Source organism: Oryx dammah, unplaced genomic scaffold (genome assembly GCF_014754425.2).
Source record: "Oryx dammah isolate SB20612 unplaced genomic scaffold, SCBI_Odam_1.1 HiC_scaffold_14, whole genome shotgun sequence".
Lineage (NCBI taxonomy): Eukaryota > Metazoa > Chordata > Mammalia > Artiodactyla > Bovidae > Oryx > Oryx dammah.
Window position 1 is genome coordinate 15,199,309 of NW_024070198.1, and position 26,317 is coordinate 15,225,625.

The window sequence follows — 26,317 nt, forward strand, 5'->3', positions numbered from 1 at the left end:
TATTTAAAACTGTGTTGTTTAGTTTCCCTGTATTTGTGAATTATCCACTTTTCTTCCTGTTATTTTATATATATATATATATTTCCTTGACACATTTGTTTGTTTATTTGGTGGGCGCTGGGTCTCACTGCGGCACACAGGATCTCCGTCACGCCGTGTGGGATCTCTCACTGGGGTGCACAGGTTCTAGCTGTGGCACAGTGGCTCCAGAGCACGAGGGCTCAGTTGTGTGGTGCTCAGGCTCAGTTGCTCCATGGCATGTGGGATCTTACTTTCCCAACCAGGGACTGAACCTGTGTCCCCTGCGTTGCAAGATGGATTCTTAACCACTGTAACGGTAGAGAAGTTCCTCTTCCTGTTACTGATTTATAATTTCATTTTATTCTGGTTGGAAAAGATACTTTGTATGTTTCTAATTTTTTAAAACTTATTAAAGCATTTATGCATTAACATATTGTTCATTCTGGAAAATATTCCATGTACCCTTAAGAATGTGTAGCTTACTGTTGGTGAGTGGGATGCTCCGCATATGCCTATTAGGTCTAATTTCAGTTCAGTTCAGTTCAGTCGTTCAGTTGTGTCTGACTCTTTGCGACCCCATGAATTGCAGCACGCCAGGCCTCCCTGTCCATCACCAATTCCCGGAGTTCACTCAGACTCACGTCCATCGAGTCAGTGATGCCATCCAGCCATCTCATCCTCTGTCATCCTCTTCTCCTGCCCCCAATCCCCTCCAGCATCAGAGTCTTTTCCAATGAGTCAACTCTTTGCAAGAGGTGGCCAAAGTACTGGTGTTTCAGCTTCAGCATCATTCCCTCCAAAGAAATCCCAGGGCTGATCTTCAGAATGGACTGGTTTGATCTCCTTGCAGTCCAAGGGACTCTCAAGAGTCTTCTCCAGCACCACAGTTCAAAAGCATCAATTCTTCGGCACTCAGCCTTCTTCACAGTTCAACTCTCACATCCATACATGACCACTGGAAAAACCATAGCCTTGACTAGACGGACATTTGTTGGCAAAGTAATGTCTCTGCTTTTGAATATGCTATCTAGGTTGGTCATAACTTTTCATGCAAGGAGTAAGTGTCTTTTAATGTCATGGCTGCAGTCACCATCTGCAGTGATTTTGGAGCCCCCCAAAATAAAGTCTGACACTGTTTCCACTGTTTTCCCTTCTATTTGGCATGAGGTGATGGGACCAGATGCCATGATCTTAGTTTTCTGAATGTTGAGCTTTAAGCCAACTTCTTCACTCTCCTCTTTCACTTTCATCAAGAGGCTTTTTAGTTCCTCTTCACTTTCTGCCATAAGGGTGGTGTCATCTGCATATCTGAGGTTATTGATATTTCTCCCAGCAATCTTGATTCCAGCTGTACTTCTTCCAGCCCAGCATTTCTCATGATGTACTCTGCATAGAAGTTAAATAAGCAGGGTGACAATATACAGCCTTGACGTACACCTTTTCCTATTTGGAACCAGTCTGTTGTTCCATGTCCAGTTCTGATTGTTGCTTCCTGACCTGCATATTGGTTTCTCAAGAGGCAGATCTAACTTACTTAATGTTTAAGTCTTTGATTTCCTTTTGACCTGTCTGATTGTTTTTTTATTAAAACTATGGTACTGAAGTCTCCAGTTATTGTTCAGTTCAGTTCAGTTCAGTCGCTCAGTCGTGTCCGACTCTTTGCGACCCCATGAATTGCAGCACACCAGGCCTCCTTGTCCATCACCAACTCCCACAGGTCACTCAGACTCACGTCCATCAAGTCAGTGATGCCATCCAGCCATCTCATCCTCTGTCGTCCCCTTCTCTTCCTGCCCCCAATCCCTCCCAGCATCAGGGTCTTTTCCAATGAGTCAGTTCTTCACATGAGGTGTCCAAAGTACTAGAGTTTCAGCTTTAGCATCATTCCTTCCAAAGAAATCCCAGGGCTGATCTCCGTCAGAATGGAATGATTGGATCTCCTTGCAGTCCAAGGGACTCTCAAGAGTCTTCTCCAACACCACAGTTCAAAGCATCAATTTTTCGGCGCTCAGCCTTCTTCACAGTCCAACTCTCACATCCATACATGACCACTGGAAAAACCATAGCCTTGACTAGATGTACCTTTGTTGGCAAAATAATGTCTCTGCTTTTGAATATGCTATCTAGGTTGGTCATGACTTTTCTTGCAAGGAGTAAGTGTCTTTTAATGTCATGGCTGCAGTCACCATCTGCAGTGATTTTGGATCCAGTTATTGTAGAACTGCCTATTCCTTCAGTATTGTCAATTTTTCTTCATGTATTTTTCTTCTGTTGTTAGGTGTGTGTATGTTTATAATTGGGCTTCCCTGGTGACTCGTTAAAAGAATCCACCTGCTAATGCAAGAGATGTGGGTTTGATCCCTGTGAAGATCCCCTAGAGAAGGAAATGGCAACCCACTCAATTCTTGCCTGGGAAATCTCATGGACAGAGGAGCCTGGTGGGTTACAGTCTGTGGGGTTGCCAAAGGGTTGGGCACAACTTAGCTACTTAACAACAACAGAAATGTTTATAGTAGTTATATCTTCTTGCTGGATTAAACGTTTTTCCCCAACACATGATGTTCTCTTCTGCTTCTTGTAACCTTTTTGACTTAACATCTATTTTATGTGACGATAATATAATCACTGCCATTCTCTTTGATTACTATTTGCTTTCAATATAATTTTCCATCTTTTTACTTTTAACCTCTTTGTATCTTTTTATCTAAAGTGAATATTTTATAGACAACATGTGCCTGCTGTTAAGTCACTTCAGTTGTGTCTGACTCTTTGTGACTGAATGAACTGTAACCTACCAGGCTTCTCTGTCCATGGAATACTCAAATAAAATTAAAAAGAAAAAAAGAATACTGGAGTGGGTTACCATGCCCTCCTCCTGCGGATCTTCCCAACCCAGGGATCAAACCCTTGTCTCTTCTATCTACTGCATTGGCAGGCGGGTTCTTCACTACTGTGCCACCCAGGTAGACAACATACATAGTGTTTTTAATCCAGTCTGCCAGTCACTCTCCTTTTAATAAAAGAGTTTAATCAACTTCCCTGGAGAAGGAAATGGCAACGCACTCCAGTATTCTTGCCTGGAGAATCCCATGGATGGAGGAGCTTGGTGGGCTACAGTCCACTGATTGCAAAGAGTCGGATACGACTGAGCGACTTCACTTTCACTTTCACTTAATCAACTTATATTTAAATCCACTGTTGATGAGTAAGGATTTCTGTCATTTAGCTGTTTATTTTCTGTATGTCTTATATATTTTTTTGTTCCTCAGTTCCTCCTTACCACTTTTTGTATTTAGTTGAATTTTTAGTGTACCATTTTGATTCTCTTATATATATTTTAAAGTTATTTTCTAGTGGTAACTTTGGGGATTACAATTGACATCATAAACTTAAAGCAACCTGGTTTGAATTATACCAAATTAATTTCATTAGCATATAAACCAGTTTCATTAGTGCACTAATAATGTGCTAACTGTATACATCCCTGTACCTCCTCATTCATATTGCTACTGCCAGAGATTACATGTTTGTATGTTGTATGCCCAGTAACATAAATTTGTAAATATTATTTTATGCATTTACCTTTTAAATCACATAGGAAAAATGTGGAGTTATAAACAGAAAAGTACAGTAATACTGACTTTGACATTTACCTGTGTAAATAATTTTACCAGTGTTTTCTCATGGTTTTGAGCTACTTTTCACTTCATTCTGAAAAGTTCTTGACACTTCTTGTAGGGCAGGTCTGTTAGGAATGAGCACACTTAACTTGTTTATCTAGAAATATCTTCATTTATCCATTATTATTGAAGGATAGATTTTTGCTGCATATAGAATTCTCAGCTGATAGGTTTTTTTTTTTTCCCCCAGAACTTTAAATTATGTCAGCCTGACACTTTTGGCCCACAAGATGTCATATGAGAAATCAGGTGTTGATCTTATTGAAGATAGATTGTTTGTGATGGTTGCTTCTCTGTTGATGCTTGCAAAATTCTCTTTGTCTTTTGACAGTTTGACTATAATGTATCTTCGTGTATATCTCCTTGAATTTACTCTGCTTGGAGTTTGTTGAGCTTCTTGGATGTGTAGGTTTGTGTCTTCCATCATATTTGAAAAATTTTTAGCCATTCTTCAAAAATTGTTTCTGCCGCCCCCCCCCCTTTTTTCCTCTTCTGCTTCTGGAACTCTTACAGCACATATGCTATTATATACCATAGTGTCGTACAAATTTATCAGGCTTTGCTCATTTTTATTCATTCTTTTTTCTTTGTGCTCTTGAGACTGAATAAGTTCAATTGTCTTATCATCATGTTACATGCTGATATTTTCTTCTGTTTGCTGTAATCTGATGTTGAAATATTTTAATGAATTTTTAATTTTATTCTACTTTTCAGTTCCAGAATTTGTTTGGTTCCTATATATAATTGTCTCTAATGATATTCTCACTTTGTTCTCTGCTTGATTTCCTTTAATTCTTTGTTCATAGTTTTGGTTAGCTCATTTGGTATATTTATGACAGTTAATGTAACATGTTTGACTAGTAATCTCATTGTCTCAACTTCCTTAGGAATGGTTTTTGCCAAATTCTTTCTCCTGTGACTGGTCTATACTTTGCTGTGTCTTTAGATGTATTATAATTCTTTTCTTGTTGAGACCTGGACACTCTGAGTATTATTATGTTGAAACTGTGTAAATCTGTTTTCTCAGTTCTCAGTGACTGCAGATTTTTGTTCATCGAAGACTAGAGCCATCTGTGTTATTTCCAAACTGTTTTTGCAAAGTGTGTAATCCTTTTTGTGTGTGGTCACAAGTTTCTGTTCTGTTATTTCCTGCAGTTAGCTGGTGGCCTGACTAAGATTTCCTTAAATATCTGGGTCAAAAAAAGTACCCTTTTTTAATGTTCTGATAGATACCACCAATGGAAGCTGCTGCTGCTGCCTTTTCTAGAAACTATTCCTCCTGGAGCCAGCAGGCTGCTATCTCCATGGCTACAGGAGGGAGGGGCTCAGGAACAGTTGATGGTAGTTGGTTCACCCATGCTCTTCACTTAGGGAAGATCAGCAGCCTCTCCTTTCATGCACTCCCTTGCTGGTTATAAATTTCTGATAAGGTTCTGTAGTTCTGAAATGATTGATTCCAATTGCTCTTTCTGGCTCAAGTTTTACTTTGGTGGAGGGACTGACTTTTAGATCCTTCTACTTCTTCATTTTGCATCAGTGATATCTTTTGAAGTGCAAGTGTTTCAATTTAAGCTTGGTTCATCAGTTTTTCTTTTATAGATCATGCTTTAGATGTCTCATGCAAGAATTCTTTGTATAAACCTTGGTGTCAAAGGTCCTTCCCCTGCGTTTAACATGTTGGATGGGAAACCTTGGTTGGAAGGTGTATAGGCAGGCCACATGGAGGCTTGTGGGGGAAGCATAGCTTGGTGAGAACTTTCTGGGGAGTACAAGTGAGCTGTGTGGGGCTTACAGAGAGAATTAGTGCATCAATGCTGGCAGGAAGCCTTTGGGGTGCCAGTTTACATGTTAAGAGGACTACAGGAAAGCCATCTGCCAGTTGAGTTGCTGAGGCTGCAAGTTTGCTGACGGACTTGGGCACATGACTGAGCAGAATTCTACTGGATATCCTCGCACCAAACCACTGACCCACTCTGCTTCAGCTGGAAACCACAGGAGACCAAAGCCCCTTTCTCCTGCAGTGTCCCTTCAGTGCTCTCTACTGAGAAAGTTTATTTTAAAAGGAGAAATGCTCAAAGGAATTCCATGTTGTCACAGAGCATATACTGCAGGGTTCATAATGGAGCTACGAGGCAATAAATTGATGAGCAGCACACAAGGTATAAAATAGTATTTAAATTAATAGGCCATCCTTTGAGGCATGAAACTTTATTGTAAATATACCAGTCCTTCATGTAACCATTATTGAAAACTTAGATATTTTATGAAATAGAAAACTGAGTAACTATATATGGTCTCAGATGAAACTTCTAGAGTATCCTAAGTAGAAATTAGTGTAAATTGTCATCAAAAGTTCAATTCACTTCCACTGCACACCCAGGAAAATGAGAGTATTTCTTTAGTACTGATTAACCCATATTTTGTAGGAGTCCATTGATATCTTTCTAAACTTGAAGAACAGCCTTAACATTATGCATTAAAAATTTATCCCATTCTTATCACAATAATGTACTTTTAAGTATTTTAATAATGTACTTTTAATGTATTTTGAGTATAGATAGACCAAGTTATTTGAAATTTCAAATACTTTGTGACTGTATGTAAAAATTTTAAATTTTCTTAGTGAATATTTATATCACAGCTTATATGAAGTGTTTATATTCAGTTGGATTCATTATACCTTTCTGATTAGTCTGTGGTACCCTGGCATGCCATATTGATGTATACATATTTTGAATATCATTCCTGCTTACATGTACAATATATACTTAATTTGGTTGGTAAGGGCATGGTGATTACAGGTAAAATCCTTGTTCCTTATGCAGATTTTTGTTTAGACTGTCAATGAGAAATAACTTTCTTACTAGGTTATATGTTGGCCCTTTTACAGTGAGCTTTTCTTGTGCCTAGGAAAAACAGTTTGAATATACATATATTATGGGAATAGGCTCAACAGATACTCATTTATTTCAAACACTAACAAGTTGTTACAGAGAATAATTAAGTAGTATTTTCCCACAAAAATTGTATGGCTTAATCCTTTACCTATTTTATACAAGTTCTCTGTAACTTTTTTGTTCTCAGATTTTTGGCTTTTCTTGTCAACTATAATACGTATATAGTCAATTCTAGTACACTTTGTAGCTAGTTCAAAGGAAATATTTACATTTTGTTTACATCTGCCATTTTTCAAGTAGTTCCCTGGTTACCAGAAGCACAATTCATGTAACTTTTCTGTATTTCAGAAACCTTTTCCCAAAAAGGACAAAAGAACTCAAATCAGTTGTACATAGTGCTCCTGGCTGGAAATTATTTGGTAAAGTCCCTCCCAGAGAGAATCTTCAGAAAACTTCCAAAATCATTCAGCAGGTAAGTACTAGTATAGCCATGTGGTTTGTCTTGCTTTCCAAATATTCTCTTCTAGATTATCAACCATATTCTACTTTCATTCATTTTTTTTAACATACAAAATTTTGTGACTATAGATATTTGTAGTAACTTTAAGTTTTTTTTAAAGCATGACATATATTTTTAATTATATTTTATGGTTATGGAAATTATTTATGGTAGTAGAACATTGATTTTCTTTCCTAGTTATTCCTTGGATAGTGTCTTCTTTTTTCTCTCTTTTTAAAAATTTTCTCAGTAAACTATTCTCACCACATACTGTGACTTCTAATTGAACATGGTAGCATTTGCAATGGCACAGATTTTATATATGATGGGTAGTTGTGAACGATGAAGCAGTATAAAGTGAAAACTGAATAGATTTTGAGGTTGAAAATTTCCTTGGTCATTTTCTGGTTTTCTACCAAGGACTTTGTGAGATGGGTGGGTATATGTTTCTAGTAATTTAGGAGCCAGTTCTTCTGTTACCTCTCTTAATACCCATATTCTTGAGTTCTTAAGAATTTCATGTCTTACTTGACTTCTTAGCTTGTGCTTCTCAGTAATAGGAGATCAGTGAGACTGGACAACAGTGAGACTCTTTTATCAGTTTGTGGCATTTTTAAGTTCAGAGAAGTTACTCCTCAGAAGGAGATAAAATGATAAATTTCTTATTTATCTCCTTCCAATTGCAGTTTATCAAATTTAGCACATCCAGCATTTATAAAAATAATCACCATGAAAACAATAATCGTCATCTAAATTGGAAAAATATTTTCCTTTAAGGATTTAATAGTGTTCTTTTTATTGCTGAAAAGGAAAACTGGTTTCCCAAGTAAATAACGTAATTTTTATATCTTTAATAGCATTTGTTATAGTTATTATAGTCATTTTCAAGTAATTAAAGTATTGACTAGTTTATATGCTGCTCAGACTTAACACTAAAGTGCTATGATTCCAAAGCTGTGTGCCGAGGGCACCCCATGTACTGCAGCAGCTAATGCTGATGGGAACCATGGCAAACTCAGTAATACTCTTCCACCATTTGCTGGATACGGTGCTGCCTGATAGCTTGAGGTAGTACACAGTTTTAACATAAAATGGAAATATATTACTTTCTGTGACATTGTGTCTTTGTGAATCTGGTTTTTCTGAGTTTGCTGTGGTAAAAATCAGATACTGTGCAAAAATCAGTGTGGAACAGGAAGTGAAGGTGATGGTGTCCAGTCTTATTTCAAGATTTGTGAAATTGTACGCTGCACAAAAGGCACACATGCCCCAATTAGTGATTAATTGTGGTTATTTAAGAATGCAATAAAGCTTTCTTTTAATTTATGTGTATTTTTTTCAAATGGCTACTAAGTACTGGGACATAACTACTCATTAAACAGAATAATTGGGTATTTCTGTTGGTTTAAGGGGTGCGAATAATAATTACTGAGGCACTAAGTTTGCTGTTAATCCAATAAAGTTTGGGAATCTTTGCTTTCTGGACATCTTAAATTTTAAGTCGGTTTTTTTTTTTTTTGTAAAGTCTAAAAGTAACCTCTCTTGTCTAGAGTTTTTCAGAAGACCAAGTTCGCCCTCTAGAGGCAAAAACAGTGGTCTTGCTATTGAAGGTTTGTATTCTTGACTTTATGGTAGTTTACCTGAAATATGCATGTGCATATAGTATTTTAATATCTTTATGTAAACTAACATTCTGTGATATTTTATTACTGTAGGTCTCTAATTACTACTGGGTAATTATCTGTTTACTGATATGCCATTGCCTTTAATCTGCTGTTTTCATTTTGGAGTGCCAAGGCCTCATGTTTTCTTTCCTTTTTATATATATGTTGTTTGAAAATTTGATGAGTGGTCAGGAAAAGAACAAGTCTTATTTTTATATGGGAAGAAAGAGTGGAATTGAAATGCATCTTCTACAGTCCCTTTCTGGCCGTTTATTGATTACACAGTTACATGTTGATGATTGGTTACATGTTGATTTCTCCCAGCTGCTGGTTTTAATTTTTGAGTGTTCTGGTGTGTGTAGGGACTAGTGTGTATTTTGGTGCCGTGTTCATGCTTCTGTTTGTTTTCTGGGAGCCGTGATGGACAGCAAAGTCATTGTTCCTCTGACTGTTTTCCACCCTCAAAAATGTGTCTGTTTCAGCATGTGATGGAATATGTTTCTGCTTTCTCTTTTACTACAGTTTGTGTCCTATACCCCATCCCCCATTTGTCTCATTTTGTTATTCTCTTTCCTGCAATTGTCATTTTAAAATTGGGCATGATTTTCTTTTATTAGTAATGGTAAAGCTACAACTTTCTGTTCCCACTTGAAAACAGTTTGTTTTACAGTCCTAATTTCTAAACTCTGTAAAACATTATCAGCATAAAACTACATTTGAGATCTTTGACTATGTTCACATGTAAAATGTGTTTTGTGTTTAGAATCAGAATTTAAAATAATGTAAGAGTAAAACCATGAAGAGTGTTCAGACACATCTGTCATGTTTTAGGATAAGGTTTTAAGCTGTTACGGCTATAGAAAATGAAGGTAGCTAGTATTCCACTGTAAAACTGCCTGAAAAAGTGAGGCAGTGGTAGAAGTACTAAGGAAAAAATAGATTCCTTTGATCTTTCTTAAGATGCATCACTTGCTTTAAGAATGGCAAAACTGTAAAATTTGTTAGAATATTAGAGTGGTAGTAGTATTTTATAGGATAATTATTTCATTAAGCAGATATCCAGAAAGTAGTTGCCGTATTCTTAAGGATGAGTATATGTTTGGGGACTAGAATTTTTTTCTAATGGAAAGACACTTATAAGATTATAAACTTAACTAAACTACTTTGAATTACAACCTTTTTATCTATTGTTAATTGCACAAATAGCACATGATTATATTCTCTATAAAATATAAAACATTATAGGAAGGTATATCTTATTTTACTTTTCCCTTCACAGTTTTAGGCCTTTTAAAATTCAGTTTTTGTGTAGAAAACACAGTTATTTTCATGTGTATATATTTTTACATTATATGTTTTTTTTTTCCTAAGAACAAAATGTTACTGTATATAAAACTTTTTGCCTTCTTTTAAGTGTTTTGTATCTTTTCAGAGATCCATGAAGTTCAAAAGTGAAAGATACTTGTAGGTTAAATATTTTTTAAAATTATTAAAGGTTTGATCAATTTTAGTACTTTCCACGTTAATAGTAAAGAAGTATAAAAATCATTTTAGGATTATAGCAAAGTCAGACTGACTCAAGTTTGGCATTTAACTTGACAATCAGTCCCCAAATCATACGAATATTCATAATATTATTTTATGAGGATTATCACATGTGTTCTCTTGCAGGTGTGAAATTCCTGCTTGTGGCCATCTGAACCAGTTGGTGAGCCATGTTAAAAATCGCATCTATTAATTATAAATAGTATTTCAGTTATATTGTAGTTCAATTGACCTGAGTTTTTGGTTTTTCTAAATTAATAGGCTGAAGTTGGAATACAGCTACAGAGTTTGTCTTATGACCCCCAAACTGCAAGTGAGAATTATTTCAAATGCGCCATGTTATGTGTAATTGTAACATGATTACATACTAGATCGAATATAGTCTATGTCAAACTCAGTCTTTCAGTAGAAACTATCTTTTTGCTTGGCACTATTTTTGTACTGGCGTCTTTTTTGTTATGAATAGGTACGATTATAATACTTAGATGATGCTTCATGTTTTTCATCACTCATGTCTTTTTCTGAGTGGTGTTTTAATTGAGTGTTTGAATCAATTTCAAACACTATCTTTTGACAGGCAAGGAAAAAAGTTTTAAGACTCTGTTTCTTAATCTGAGCATTTCAAATTGTCTAAAATAGAATAGGTCATGGACTTACTTGGCAGTCCAGTGGTTCAGACGCCTCACTTCCATTGCAAGGAGCGCATGTTTGTCCCCTCGTCGGGGAACTAAGATCCCACATGCCGTGCAGCGGGACCAAAAAATAGAAGAAAAAATAAAGGAGAATAGGTCACTCTCCTCAGTTAAGCCTTTGACTTTAGGAACAGCAAGTAGCATTGTGGAAAGGACTAGAATACACATACTTTGTGAGCACTAATTACGTTACACTTTGTAAGGGTAGAGCATAGTTTTCTGGTTACTAACATTATTGGTTTATGTAGTTAGGATACTTGAAAAGTTTGTTGATTTCAGTTATGCTTAAATATAGATCCCTTCAGTATAAAATTTGAGTGAGCACTGCAATAAATGAACCGCTTCATTGTTAAATTGTGAAGGGTCTGAACTATGTTCAGAATTTGTTTTGATAAGTCCTTAAAACTGTTACACACTTGCATGTTCCTTCATCTTTATTTACCTAATGTATTGTCACCTTGAAAAGGAAGTGAATAATTACCTTTCTAGCCACACACATGTTCCTTATTTATAGTTAATGGTAAATTGCTGTGTCTTTCCTATGTATCAATAAGTTCTGATTTCATAAGTGTTGATTTCTGTGGCCTGAAGATTGAGAGAGGACTTTGTGCCAGCTCCAGGCCTGTGCTCCTGGGAGAGGGGAGAAGTATGGACCTTAAGAAAGAGGGTTAAATTAGTTAAAGAAATGAAAAGAATAATAATAATAAGTTCTCATAAATTGAACAGGACAGAATTTGGGGGATTTTTTTCTTTTTATTATTAAAGACAGAGACTTGGAAAAGAGTTGCAATTTGAAAATACTCTTACTTGTTATTTGATTCCAAACATATAATTCAAGCATCAAAGTAGAAATTATATTCCTTCTGTCATGATGTCAGACTTATAATTATGTTAGGCTTCAGATTACACTAAACAAACAAAATTGTGTTAATAGCTTTACCAAAATGAAGTTTGTTAAGACACTGCTGTATGCCAGAGGATGATGAAATGCTTTGCCCTAGGTTTCAGTTAAACTTGAATTATGGGATGCATTTTATTTCTTCTAATTCACAGATCCTAGAATCAACCACTAAAGGTATCCTAATTGGCTATCCCCTCTACTACAAGCATGATGATTTCCCTGGCTTTTGGATCAAATTGTGTAAAATTGTCTTTATCTTGGGTAGACATGTTCTTAAGGTGATAGAGATGTCCACGTGGGGAGTTTCTTGCATTTCTGAAATATTATTCTGGCTGTCTATAAATGGCTGCCATAATATAGAAACATGAGGGTTTACTTACTGACACAGATTTAACATTAACCCCTTTAAGAGTAGTATTCTCACTGTATGCTGAAACTCAAAAGTCAAGTCAGTGTATATGCATCAAGCTTATTTTGGCTTTCACATTGTCTAAAAGGAGAAGCTCCTATTTTATTCTTCCTTTTCCCCAGACCTCGTATTTTACTTCAAGAAGTTGGTCAAAGACTCCTGCCACCCTCCCTTTGAACCCATAGACTTATCTTTTCTCATATCCCTCTCCTAGTACATTCTTTTTCTGGTGAGTCCTTTAGATATAGAGCCTAAGACATCAAAATGTTGTAGGATACCATTCTGTGACCAGCTTATTGTGTGACTTCATATTAGCAAGCTCTAAACCTTTTCTCTGGTAGAATTTGAAGGACAAAATTCTTTAATTGATCCTAGAGTCTTCTCTAAGTTTGTCCGGGTTTCATTTTAAAGAATGTGTAATTTATTCAACAGACATCGACTGTACGATGAAATAGGCATGGTTTAGGTTCTTGAGAAATAGGTTATTAATATGAGTCCTAGCTTTTCTGTTATTCTAGTATAACTGTGGGAAGGAGGGGAAAGATTCATATATGGTTCTCATATAGTATAGTGAGTGCTATAGTTGTGAACAAAGTACGAGAGTAAAGATGAGAGGGTGATTAATTCTACTCAGGATTACATGCAGTTTGTGTTCTGAAATATACTCGTAGGAGTTCACTAGGTAGACAAGATGGGGAAAGCCATTCCAGATAGAGAAAATTGAATGAGCAAGCAGGAATGCACTCAGTATTAGGTCAGAAAGAATCTGCCTTCAGTGCAGGAGACCCAGGTTCAATCCCTGGGTGGGGAAGATCCCCTGGAGAAGGAAATGGCAACCCACTCCAGTATTCTTGCCTGGAAAATCCTATGAAAAGAGAAGCCTGGTGGGCTACAGTCCATGTGGTTGCAAAGAGTTGGATACCACTGAGCATCTGAGCAGGGAAGAGGTGAAGGTCATTAGCCACAGGTTAGAAAGTTGGTCTTAACCAAAATACTTTCAGCACTGAGAGATCAAATTCATATGTTAGAAAAATTCTGGAGGCTTTATAGAAACTAGAAAAGAGTGAGATTGCAAAGGACTTTGAGATTTGTTGTTGTAGTCTATGATTCTTGTTCTCAAACACAGTGGATTACCTAGGGAATGAGTTAAAAATACAGTTTCCTCAACCCCATACTTTGAGTTCTTAATGTCAATTTTGTGTTTTTCAATTCTTATGTTTCTAGTTGTTTCTTTTTCAAATCTGCTATATCACTTTTTGCAGTTTACAGTTCCCTGCTGAAATTTCAAGCTTGGCCTTTATCTCCTTAAACATAGTAAGTATAGTTTTTCATAGCCTGTGTCTGATAATTTCAATGTCTGGAAATTCTATAGGTCTGTTTATATTGAATATTGATTCTGCTAGTTTTTGTTAGTGGATGCTATTTTATTTCTGTGTGTGCTTTGTTACCTTTGCTTGGGTGCTGGATGTAATATTTGAAATATTATATGTAGAAAGCAATTTGAAGTACATCTTGTTTGCTTCCAAGTTTTAGCAATAGTGAATAAAGTTGCTATAAACATCTATGTGTTAAGTATTTTTGTGGGTGTAAGTTTTCATTTCTTTTGGGTAAATACCAAGGAGCCTGGTTGCTGAATCATATGGTATTTTAGTTTTATAAGAAACAGCCAAACTGTCTTCCAAAGTAACTGTACCATTTTGCATTCCTACCAAGCAGTGAATGAGCATTTCTTTTGTTCCACATCCTCACCAGTATTTGGTGGTTATCATTTTTCTGAATTTTGACCATTCTAATAGGTATGTAGTGGTATCTGATTGTTATTTTAATTCACAATTGACATATGAATAGGACATATTACTTGTCATCTGCATATCTTATTTAGTGAGGTGTCTTTTCTGATCTTTTTTGATTGGATTGTTCATTTTCTTATAATAATAAAAACAGAACTCAGTAGAACTTTAAGAGTTCTTTATGTATTTTGTATAGCAGTCCTTCATCAGATGTATCTTTTACAAGTATTTCCTCCTAGTCTATGTCTTCTCATTCTCTTGACAGTATCTTTCACAGAGCAGAGGTTTTTTAATTTTTATCAAGTCCTGCTTCTCAATTTTTTTTCATGGATTATGCCTTTGGTGTTATATCTAAATAAAGTCATCACCATACCAAAAGTAATCTAGGTTTTCTCCTGTCTTATCTTCTGGTAGTTTTATAGTTTTGTTTTATATTTAGGTCTGTAATTCATTTTGAGTTAGTATCTGTGAAGAGTGTAATTTCTATGTCTAAATCCTTTTTTCTTGCATGTGGATGTCCACTTGTTCCACACCATTTGTTGAAAAGACTACCTTTGCTTCATTTTAGTGCTCCTTTGTCAAAGATTAGTTGATTGTGTTTATGTGGAATTGTTTTCTACTGTCTGTTCTGTTCCACTGTCTAGTCCTTTGTCAATGCTGCATTGTATTGATTACTGTCATTTTATATTAAGTCCTGAAGTCAGGTAATGTTTGTCCTCCAACTTTCTTCTTCTTCGATATTGAGTTTGGTATTCTGGGTCTTTTGCCTCTACATATAAACATTTTTTTTTTTTAACTGTTCTTTCAGATTTTGTATATAGACTAGATCATGGCATCTGCAAGCAAAAGCAGTTTTATTGTTTTCTTTTCCAGTCGGTATACCTTGTATTTCCTTGTCTTGTTGCATTAGCTAAGACTTTTCACAATGTTGACAAGAAGTAGTGGGAGGGGACATCCCTTGCTTTGTTCTTAGTGGGAAAACTTCAAGTTTCTCACCATTAGATACAGTATTAGCTTTGGGTTGTTTTGTAAATGTTCTTTATCAACAGAGGAATGACCCTTTTATTCCTACTTTAATGAGAATTTTTGTTATAAATGAGTTGACTTTTCCTACTTGATCTTGGCATATAATTCTTTTTATACATTATTTGATTTGATTTGCTAATATTTCATTGAGGATGTTTGCATCTGTGTTTCTGAGATGTATTGATCAGGGTTTTCTTTTAATGTCTTTGCCTGTTTTAATATTAGGATAATCTGGCCTCATTGATTAAATTAGGAAGTATTCTCTTTGCTTCTATATTTTGGAAGAGATCATAGGGAATTGGTATAATTTGTTCCTTAAATGTTTCTTAAAATCTGCCCATGAACTCATCTGAGCCAGGAGCTGTCTCTTTTGGAAAGTGATTGTCAATGCAGTTCTCTTTGTCCTTCTTTCCCTCCTTCATTCCCTCCCTTTCTCCCTTACTTTTCTTTTCATTTTTCACAGCTTTTTTGAGGGTATAATTGTTGATTGAATTTTTAAAATAGATAGCAGGTCTGTTCAGATCATCTCTTTCTCCTGTGAGTTTTAACAGATTATGTCTTTAAGGAATTTATCCATTTCATCTAAGTTATCAAATTTTTGGGCATATAATCGTTCATAATATTTCTTTCAGTTCAGTTCAGTCGCTCAGTCGTGTCCGACTATTTGCAACCCCATGAATCGCAGCACGCCGGGCCTCCCTGTCCATCACCAACTCCTGGAGTTCACTCAAACTCACGTCCATTGAGTCGGTGATGCTATCCAGCAATCTCATCCTCTGTCGTCCCCTTCTTCTCCTGCTCACAATCCCTCCCAGCATCAGAGTCTTTTCCAGTGAGTCAGCTCTTGGCATGAGGTAGCCAAAGTACTGGAGTTTCAGCTTTAGCATCATTCCTTCCAAAGAACACCCAGGACTGATCTCCTTTAGAGTGGACTGGTTGGATCTCCTTGCAAGTCCAAGGGACTCGTACTTCATAACATCAAAATATTCCTAACTGCTTCCTTCCATCCTTTGTATGTTTGCTGTCATTCATTTCATTTACACATGAGCATGCTCACATACACACAACCATATGTAACTGAATATATCATTATTATTTTGAACAAGCTGTTATCTGTTGGACCAGTTAAGGCTAGTAAAAATAGAATTTTTATTTTACTTTCATGTATTTCTTTCTGATACTGTTTCTTTTATGTAGATAAAAATTTCTGAGGTGTCCCTTTCCCTCTCTCTGAAGAGCTTCTCTCAACATTTCTTGCAAGGCAGATATCTATTGGCAACAAATTCTCTCAACTTTTGTTTGCTTGAAAAGTCTTTTTCTTCTTTTTTTTTGAAGGCTAATTTCAGAGGGTACAGAACTTCTCTGTAAATTGTTATCTTTGCTTTTGTGTAGAGAGGTTTTTTCACCTCTGGCTTCTTTCAAGATTTTTTAAAATCTTTGATTTTCCGCAATTGGCCACCTACTCCAGTATTCTTGCCTGGGAAATTCAATGGACAGAGGAGTCCCTGGGCTCACACAGAATCAGACGCAACTGAGCGATTGTCACACTAACACACTTTCTGCAAGGTAAATGTGATTTGCCTAGGGGTAGTTATTTGGGCATCTATACCACTTTGGGTTCTGAGCTTTCTGATCTGTAATTTGCTGTTGACATTAATTTATAGAAATTCCTGGTTATCTTTCCTTCAAATGTCGCTTCTGTTCCATTTTCTCTCTCTTCTTTTGGTAGTCCCATTACATGTATATTACATCTTTTGTAGTTGTCCTACAGTACTTGTATATTCCGTTCTCTGTTTCTCAGTCTTTGTTCTCTTTTTCAGTTTTGGAGGTTTCCAGTGAGGGATCCTCTAGTTCAAGGTTTCTTTCCTCAGCTGTTTACCTCTACTCCATCAGAGGCGTTCTCTGTTTCTCTTTTAGTTTTGTTTTTTTTTTTAATCTCTAGCATTTCTTTTTCATTCTTTCTTAGAATTTCCATTTCTCTGCTTCCATTATTCATCAATTCTTACATGTTGTCTACTTTTCCCATTAAAGCTCTTAGCACACTAATAGTGTTCAAAAATTCCTTGTTTATAAGTCCAACATTGTTACCATATTGACTGTGGTTCTGATGTGTTCAATCTCCTTGAACTGTGTTTTTTGCTTTTTAGTATGTCATATAATTTTTTGTTGAAGAGTGGATGTGGTGGGCTGAGTAAAAGGAACTTTAGTAAATAGACCCGAGTGATGTAGTGGTTAGGTGTGGGAGGAGGGAAAGTGTTGCATCCTCCTGTGGTTAGTTCTCAGTCTTTTGGTGGTCCTGTGCCTTCAGACTGTGTACTTCACCAGTGCACAGGCGCTTCTCAGTCCCTCTACCCTCTTAGGTGGGAGAGGTAGGCTGGAGTTGGACATGTTCCTTTCCCCAGATAGGTTAGGCTCTGATAAGACCGCAATAAGTTAGGCTCTGGTGAAATAGCTCTCCTGAGAGCAAGCTTTGTTAAGAACAGATTGCTCTAATGTATTTCAAAATAGTTCCTTTTCCCCTCCTACTGCTGCAAGCACAAGGGTGTTCTTCTCTGATGTTCACTGTGAGGACCTGATAGAGTTCCTGGAGGTAAAACTTGCTGAAGTGTGTGGGGCTGGGATCTCTCGGAGTCTTAGCTTTCAGACATGTCCGCATTGAGCCTCTAGCAATTTGTCAGTTACAGTTCAGGTTTTCCTACCCTGGCATTGGTTCCCACAGAGGTTTCTTCCGGAGTTTATACCCTGGTAAATTGTGATCCTCGACATCTATCTACCTATTTCTCTAATTCTGTGGCAGCAGTTTGCCCTGTGACCTCATTTCTCTGAGGAATTTAAGAAGAGTTGTTGATTTTTTTTATTTGTTCAGCTTTTTACTTACTAGAATAGGTAGGCAACTTTTAAGCTTCTACATGCTGGAACAGAAAAAGTTGAAATACTAATATTTCGTTAAGAATTTTTGCTTCTATTTTAATTTGAGATATTGGTCTATAATTTTCTTTTACTATTTTTGTCTGATTTTGGTATTGGGGTAATGCTAGAATCATTGAATGAATGGAGAGCTGTTTCTTCCCTCTCTCTATTCTAAAAGAATTTGTGTAGAATTAATATTTTTTCTTCCTTAAATGTTTGGTGGAACTTGGCAGTGAGATTATCTAAGGCAAGGTTTCTCAACTTTAACACTATTTTTAGGCCTTGTCATTTTTGTTCTTGGGGACCCTTCCTGTGCAGAAAAGAATTAGCAGCATCTTTGGCTTCTGCCCAGGAGATGCCAGTAGCATTCCCTCACAGTTGTGGCAACCAAAAATGTCTCTTAATGTTGTCAGACATACCCTAAGGCCAGAGTCAACCCCAATTGAGAATTACTGACATAAATGAAGTATACTGGGATTTTTGTTGTTGTTACAGTAAGTACCAGTTGCACACTTTCAAAAATGTGAAAGTGTGTTCTGTCTGCATCAGGCACGAGTGAAACTGCAGTTTGTCCTCAGTCTTCTTGCCTGTTCACTCAGTGCCAGCCCCTGTATGCCAACTACTGTATTGTAATACTGTGCTTTTCAAGGTACTGTACTGTAAGGTTAAAAATGTTGTGTTTTTTTGTATTTGTTTGTTTTTTATGTATTATTTGTGTGAAAAGTATTATAAACCTATTATAGTACAGTAAGATATAGCCGTTTGTGTTACTTGGGTACCTAGGCTAACTTTGTTGGATATATAAGTTGGACTTATGAACACACTCAGAATAGAAGTTGTTCATGTGTAGGGGACTTACTGTATTATTGAATAGCTTTTTAATTATAAATTTAAATTTTAATTGATATGATGTATGTTGTTTCCTGTTTTTTCTTGAGTCAGTTTTGGTTAACTTGTATCTTTCAAGAGATTTTTATGTTTCATCTCTGTTTTAGGATTTATTGGAATAAAATTGTTAATAATATTCTCTTATCCTTTTAATATCTACCTGTTATGTCATAAACATAGAGATGATCTCTCACACATTCCTGAAATTAGTAATTTATGTCTTTTTTTTATTGATCAATATTACCAGAAGTTTATCAGTTTTATTGACCTTTTAAAAATATACCCCTTTTGTTTCATTGATTTTTACCTCTCTCTCTATTTCTATCTCATTTATTTTTACTCTTGATTATTGCTTTTCTCTTGCTTTGGATTTTTCTAGTTTTTTAAAGTGGATCATTGATTTTAGACCTTTTATCTTTTTAATATATGTATTAAGCTGTACATTTCCCCCTAACTGTGCTTTAACTGTGTTTAACAACTATCAGAATTTTCATTTTCACTCAGTTGAAAATGTTTTGTTCATGATTATTTAGAAGAGTGTTGTTTTAACTTTCAGATATTTTAGAATTTTCCCAGATAGGTTTTTGTAAATAACTTCAATTTTATTCCATTATGCTCATGCAATATACATTATGCAATTTTAGTCTTTTTCAATATTTGAAAGTTGTTTTATGTCCCAGATATAGCATGTTTTAGAGAATATTCCTTGTGCACTAGAAAAGAATGTATGTATTCTGCTGATGTTAGGTCAGATGTTTTATAAATGTCAGTTGGGTCATAGATGATAGTATTGTTTAAGTGTTGTATAATTTTCCTGATTTTTTGTTCTGTGGATTAGTGAGAGGAATAATGAAATATCCACCATAATCTACTTGACTATTTCTCCTTTTCCTCTTTTTTCTTCTGTTTGTGTTTTGAAGCTTTGTTTTTATGTCTCTTTGGTGAATTGACCTCTTTACCATTAATATAATGTCTTTTTTGCCATGGTAATGGTTCTTATTATGAAGTTTTTGTCTAATTTATCCACTACAGCTTGCTTTCAATTAGTGTTTACATGTTAATTGTTCTGTTCATTTGCTTTTTTCCATCTTCATATTTAAAGTGGGTTTTTTCTTTTTTTCTTTTGTATATAGCATATATTTGGGTCTTTGTAGGCAGTCTGAATACCCTCTTCTTTTTAAATGGAGTGTCATTTACTGTCATTTATTGGTATGACTGAATTTAAATTTACCATCTTGTGACTTCTTTTCAGATTGTCCCATCTGGTCTTTGTTAATTTTTATCTCATTTCCTGCCCTCTTTTGGATTAAATCAGTATTTTTAGTACTCCATTTTATCTCCACTGTTAACTTATTAGATATACGTTTGTTTTAGTTTTTCAGTTGTTGCTCTTGGCCAGCAGTTTTCAAATGTTTTATATTTACAACTGCTTTGGATTCTGGCTATTAAGGATCTCAAAGAGTTTTTTGTTTTTTCCAAAGAGTTTTTGTTCAATGGGAATTGTCTATGAGTTACTGCTATACCCAGAATTAACACTGACAGGTTGAAATATTTATTAATTCACTTAAAAATAGCAATAATAAAGTCATTACATGTTAACACAAAAAATATATATTTTAAAAAGTTTTAAAAAACCAACTGATGGGAAGACTAGCATTGTTTTACATTTATGCACATCTCTTAATGTCTGGCTTAATATTATAAAAAGATTGGATTATCATTTCTACTCCTGCATTCAGTTTCTGCTTGTCTATTGTTTTAGTTTAAGTATGTGAAGAAAATATGGCCTTATACTATATCTAGATAGTAAAGGAAAGAGCATTTTCATATAGCTGTGTGTATTCTTTTTGATGGAGAAGGAAATGGCAACCTGTTTCAGTACTCTTGCCTGGAGAATTCTGTGGACACAGGAGCCTGGTGGGCTGCTGTCCATGGGGTAGCAAAGAGTTGGACATGACTGAAGCTACTTAGCATGCTTGCATGCATTGGAGAAGGAAATGGCAACCCACTCCAGTATTCTTGCCTGGAGAATCCCAGGGACGGAGGAACCTGGTGGGCTGCCATCTATGGGGTCGCACAGAGTTGGACATGACTGAAGCGACTTAGTATGCATGCATGCATTCTTTTTGATACGCACAAGGAATCAAAGGAGGAATATTGATCAGATATTTTCCAAAATGGTCCTTAAAAGAAAAACTACTAATTTTTTCCTGCCCTTTTTTCCTGCCCTCAATACTTCTGACACCGAGTGTAGGCTGTGTAGGGTTTTCTTTTCACATTGACCAATTCTTCAACCCCAGTTGCTGCTACTGCTAAGTCACTTTGTTGGGTGTCCTACAATTCGATTCAATTCTTACACTGTTTATCTGGAGTTACTCTCAGATCCCCCAGGTTAAGATCTCAGTCTTACAAGCCTGCCTCTGATTTCAGATGCTTAATACAAGTGAGGCTTCTAGTACTTTGTTAATTATTATCTCATTTCCTGCCCTCTTTTGGATTAAATCAGTATTTAGTACTCCATTTTATCTCCACTGTTAACTTATTAGATATACGTTTGTTTTAGTTTTTCATGCTGTGCAGCATGTGGGATCGTAGTTCCCTGACCAGGGATCAGACCTGCACCCCCTGTGTTGGAAGCCAGGGAAATCCCAGGCTTCTTGTGCTTCTGATCAACAGCCATAAATTGGAGATGCCTGTGACACCCTTCTTGGGATTGATAATTTTGCTGGAACCACTCACAGAACTCAGGAAACTGTTGATTTATTAGATTACCAGTTTATTACATAAACAGCCAGATGGAAGAGATACATAGGGCAAGGTATGAGGGAAGGAACATAGAGCTTCCAAGCACACTGTGGGTTCATTACCCTTTTAGCACCTTAGAGTGCTCACCAACCCAAAAGTACTCTGAACTACTTCAAGTAGAATTATTTATGAAGGCCTTACTATAATAAATAGGCACAATTGATTAAATCATTGCTTCAGTTCAGTTCAGTGACTCAGTCGGGTCCGACTCTTTGCGACCCCATGAATCGCAGCATGCCAGGCCTCCCTGTCCATCACCGTCTCCTGGAGTTCACTCAGACTCAAATCCATCGAGTCCGTGATGCCATCCAGCCATCTCATCCTCGGTCGTCCCCTTCTCCTCCTGCCCCCTATCCCTCCCAGCATCAGAGTCTTTTCCAATGAGTCAACTCTTCGCATGAGGTGGCCAAAGTACTGGAGCTTCAGCTTTAGCATCATTTCTTCCAAAGAAATCCCAGGGCTGATCTCCTTCAGAATGGACTGGTTGGATCTCCTTGCAGTCCAAGGGACTCTCAAGAGTCTTCTCCAACAACACAGTTCAAAAGCATCAATTCTTCGGTGCTCAGCCTTCTTCACAGGCCAACTCTCACATCCATACATGACCACAGGAGAAACCATAGCCTTGACTAGCTGGACCTTAGTCGGCAAAGTAATGTCTCTGCTTTTGAATATACTATCTAGGTTGGTCATAACTTTTCTTCCAAGGAGTAAGCGTCTTTTAATGTCATGGCTGCAGTCACCATCTGCAGTGACTTTGGAGCCCCCCAAAATGAAGTCTGACACTGTTTCTACTGTTTCCTCATCTATTTCCCATGAAGTGATAGGACCAGATGCCTTGATTTTCGTTTCCTGAATGTTGAGCTTTAAGCCAACTTCTTCACTCTCCTCTTTCACTTTCATCAAGAGGCTTTTTAGTTCCTCTTCACTTTCTGCCATAAGGGTGGTGTCATCTGCATATCTGAGGTTATTGATATTTCTCCCGGCAATCTTGATTCCAGCTTGTGTTTCTTCCAGTCCAGCGTTTCTGATGATGTACTCTGCATATAAGTTAAATAAGCAGGGTGACAATATATAGCCTTGACGTACTCCTTTTCCTATTTGACACCAGTCTGTTGTTCCATGTGCAGTTCTAACTGTTGCTTCCTGACCTGCATACAGATTTCTCCAGAGGCAGGTTAGGTGGTCTGGTATTCCCATCTCTTTCAGAATTTTCCACAGTTGATTGTGATCCACACAGTAAAAGGCTTTGGCATAGTCAAGAAAGCAGAAATAAATGTTTTTCTGGAACTCTCTTGCTTTTTCCATGATCCAGCAGATGTTGGCAATTTGATCTCTGGTTCCTCTGCCTTTTCTAAAACCAGCTTGAACATCAGGGAGTTCATGGTTCACGTAATGCTGAAGCCTGGCTTGGAGAATTTTGAGCATGACTTTACTAGCATGTGAGATGAGTGCAATTGTGCAGTAGTTTGAGCATTCTTTGGCATTGCTTTTCTTTAGAATTGGAATGAAAACTGACCTTTTCCAGTCCTGTGGCCCCTGCTGAGTTTTCCAAATTTGCTGGCATATCGAGTGCAGCACTTTCACAGCATCATCTTTCAGGATTTGAAATAGCTCCACTGGAATTCCATCACCTCCACTAGCTTTGTTCGTAGTGATGCTTTCTAAGGCCCACTTGACTTCACATTCCAAGATGTCTGGCTCTAGATTAGTGATCACATCATCATGATTATCTGGGTCATGAAGATCTTTTTTGTACAGTTCTTCTGTGTATTCTTGCCACCTCTTCTTAATATCTTCTGCTTCTGTTAGGTCCAGACCATTTCTGTCCTTTATTGAGCCCATCTTTGCATGAAATGTTCCCTTGGTATCTGTAATTTTCTTAAAGAGATCTCTAGTCTTTCCCATTCTGTTCTTTTCCTCTATTTCTTTGATCGCTGAAGGCTTTCTTATCTCTTCTTGCTATTCCTTACCAGTGGTTAATTCAGCCTCCAGCACTTCTTCCCTCTCCAGAGGTCAAGGCGTAGAGCTGAAAGTTCCGATCCTGAAAGTATATACTTGGTACCCCTGGTGACAAGCCTCCATTCTGAGAATATCTAAGAACCTTCAACTACCAGTGATCTCATTAGCATACAAAAAGAGACATCATGTCAGAGATTTCAAAGGTTTCAAGAGCTGCGTTGCAGGAAATGTGGCAGAGACAAATAAATATTTATTATATCACATCCTCAATTTGGGTTTGTCTGATGATTTCCTCATGACTGGACTGGGGTTATGTTTTCTGGCTAGATAGTAAAGAATCTGCCTTCAATGCAGGAGACCCAGGTTTGATTCCTGGGTTGGGAAGATCCACTGGGGAAGGGATTGGCTACCCACTCCAGTATTCTTGGGCTTCCCTGGTGGCTCAGCTGGTAAAGAATCTGTCTGCAATGTGGGAGACCTGGGTTTGATCCCTGGATTGGGAAGATACTCTGGAGAAGGGAAAGGTTGTCTACTCCAGTATTCTGGCCTGTTGAATTTCATGGACTGTGTAGTCTTTGGGTTTGCAAAGAGTCAGACACGACTGAGTGACTTTCACTTTCATTTTTCATGTTATTGCTTTGATTGTGCTAGGGGATTAACAGTTTTATTCCTTGTTTTGCTTTAGCAAAATTGTCAACATACTGACAAAGACAAACTATTAGCATTATTAGGACTATAGTTTTGACTTTGCAGACCTCATGAAACTATCTCTGGGACACTGTTATGATATATATCTGTATCACAATCTATCTCCAAATAACATACCACTTGGAGTACAATGTAATAATTTTACAACAGTATACTGCCATTCTGTCTCTTCTGATTTTGTGCTATAAACCCCCTCAACACACTGATATTATTTTTGCATTTAGTCAGATATCCTTTTAAAAAATATATACTTTTATATTTTTGTCTCTTAGTTGTATCTTTTCTGAAATGTCTTTCCATATTTACTATTTTGGGTGCTTTTATTTCTTTGTGTTTTCTTGTGATATATTCCTTCTCTCTGCCTGAAAGATCTCCTTTAAAATACAGAGCAGGTCTACTGACAACAGATTCTTTCAGGTTTTGTTTGTCTGAAAACATTCTTATTGTGCTTTTATTTTTCAAATGTGTGTGTGTATGTGTAGAATCCTAAATCAACAAGTTTGTTCCCTGTTTTTTAATTATTTTTTTTCTTTCAGCAATTTAAAGATTTTTCCATTGTCTTCTGACTTGCATAGTTTCAGATGAGTCTGAATAGTCAGGTCTCTTCTGAATATTCTGTGTATTCAGTGATGACTTTTCTATCTGGTTGGTAGGAATGTGATTACTTCTCAGCCATGGGTGAGCTGTGGGAACTGTTTTACTTACCACTCCATAGTAATTGTTCTTTCCCCAGAAGTTTTTTTTTTTTTTTTTTCCTGCTTAGTCTTATAATGGTTTGCCCTCCACACATTCATTTGGTATTCAGCTAAATAATACCTCCAGAGGACTTCTCTGCAGATTCCTAGAGCTCTTCCTCATCAGAATGCCTCCTCTTCTGATGCTCTGGCCCACAAATTCTGCCCCCTACCACCCCTGACCGTTCCAGCTAACAGTTGGGACATTCTTCCAGTTCTCCCTTGTGCACTGCATGTCCAGAACTGCCCCCATGCATAATTTTTTTTATAGATATTAACATTTTATTTTTAAATTATTTTAATTGGAGGCTAATTACAGTATTGTAGTGGTTTTTGCCATACATTGACATGAATCAGCCATGGGTATACATGTATTCCACATCCTGAACCCCCCTCCCACCTCGCTCCCCATCCCATTCCTCAGGGTCATCCCAGTGCACCATCCCTTGAGCACCCTGTCTCATGCATCGAACCTGGACTGTTTCACATATGATCTGTTTCACATATGATAATATACATATTTCAATGCTGTTCTCCCAAATCATCCCACCCTTGCCTTCTCCCACAGAGTCCAAAAGTCTGTTCTTTACATCTGTGTCTCTTTTGCTGTCTTGCATATAGGGTCATCGTTACCATCTTTCTAAATTCCATATATATGTGTTAATATACTGTATTGGTGTTTTTCCTTCTGACTTAACTCTGTATAATAGGCTCCAGTTTCATCCACCTCATTAGAACTGATTCAAATGCATTCTTTTTAATAGCTGAGTAATATTCCATTGAGTATATGTACTACAGCTTTCTTATCAATTCGTCTGTTGATGGACATCTAGGTTGCTTCCATGTCCTGGCTATTATAAACAGTGCTGTGATGAACATTGGGGTACATGTGTCTCTTTCAATTCTGGTTTCCTCGGTGTGTATGCCCAGCAGTGGGATTGCTGGGTTGTATCAGAACTGTCCGCATGCATAATAATAGGATGATCAATAGGCTTACCTTGTTTGTTTCCCCTTTGGGAACACAGAGGTTGTTTACAGAGAGACAGTATGAATTACCCCTTCGTTGCCCATCAAGTGGGAATCTACATATCTTTCTGAGGAATTTTTTTTTTGTCCAACATGTGTATATAACTTTTAGAAATGTATGATAGATGAAAATAAAATACTTACTTGTTTCTAATTACATATT

General features: G+C 36.8%; 1 protein-coding gene across 4 annotated transcripts in view; it reads left to right on the plus strand.

The window, feature by feature from the left end:
* Positions 1-26,317, plus strand: part of TBC1D12 (TBC1 domain family member 12) — a 95,766-nt gene that overhangs the window by 37,295 nt on the left and 32,154 nt on the right. Inside the window, exons 2-3 of one of the 4 annotated variants that reach the window (XM_040254556.1) lie at positions 6,947-7,070; positions 8,648-8,707. In XM_040254556.1, coding sequence (XP_040110490.1) covers positions 6,947-7,070; positions 8,648-8,707 — 184 coding nt within the window. Of the gene's footprint in view, positions 1-6,946; positions 7,071-8,647; positions 8,708-10,432; positions 10,470-13,570; positions 13,623-26,317 lie in introns of those variants that run through there. The other 3 variants (XM_040254560.1, XM_040254559.1, XM_040254557.1) reach the window with 3 other exon arrangements.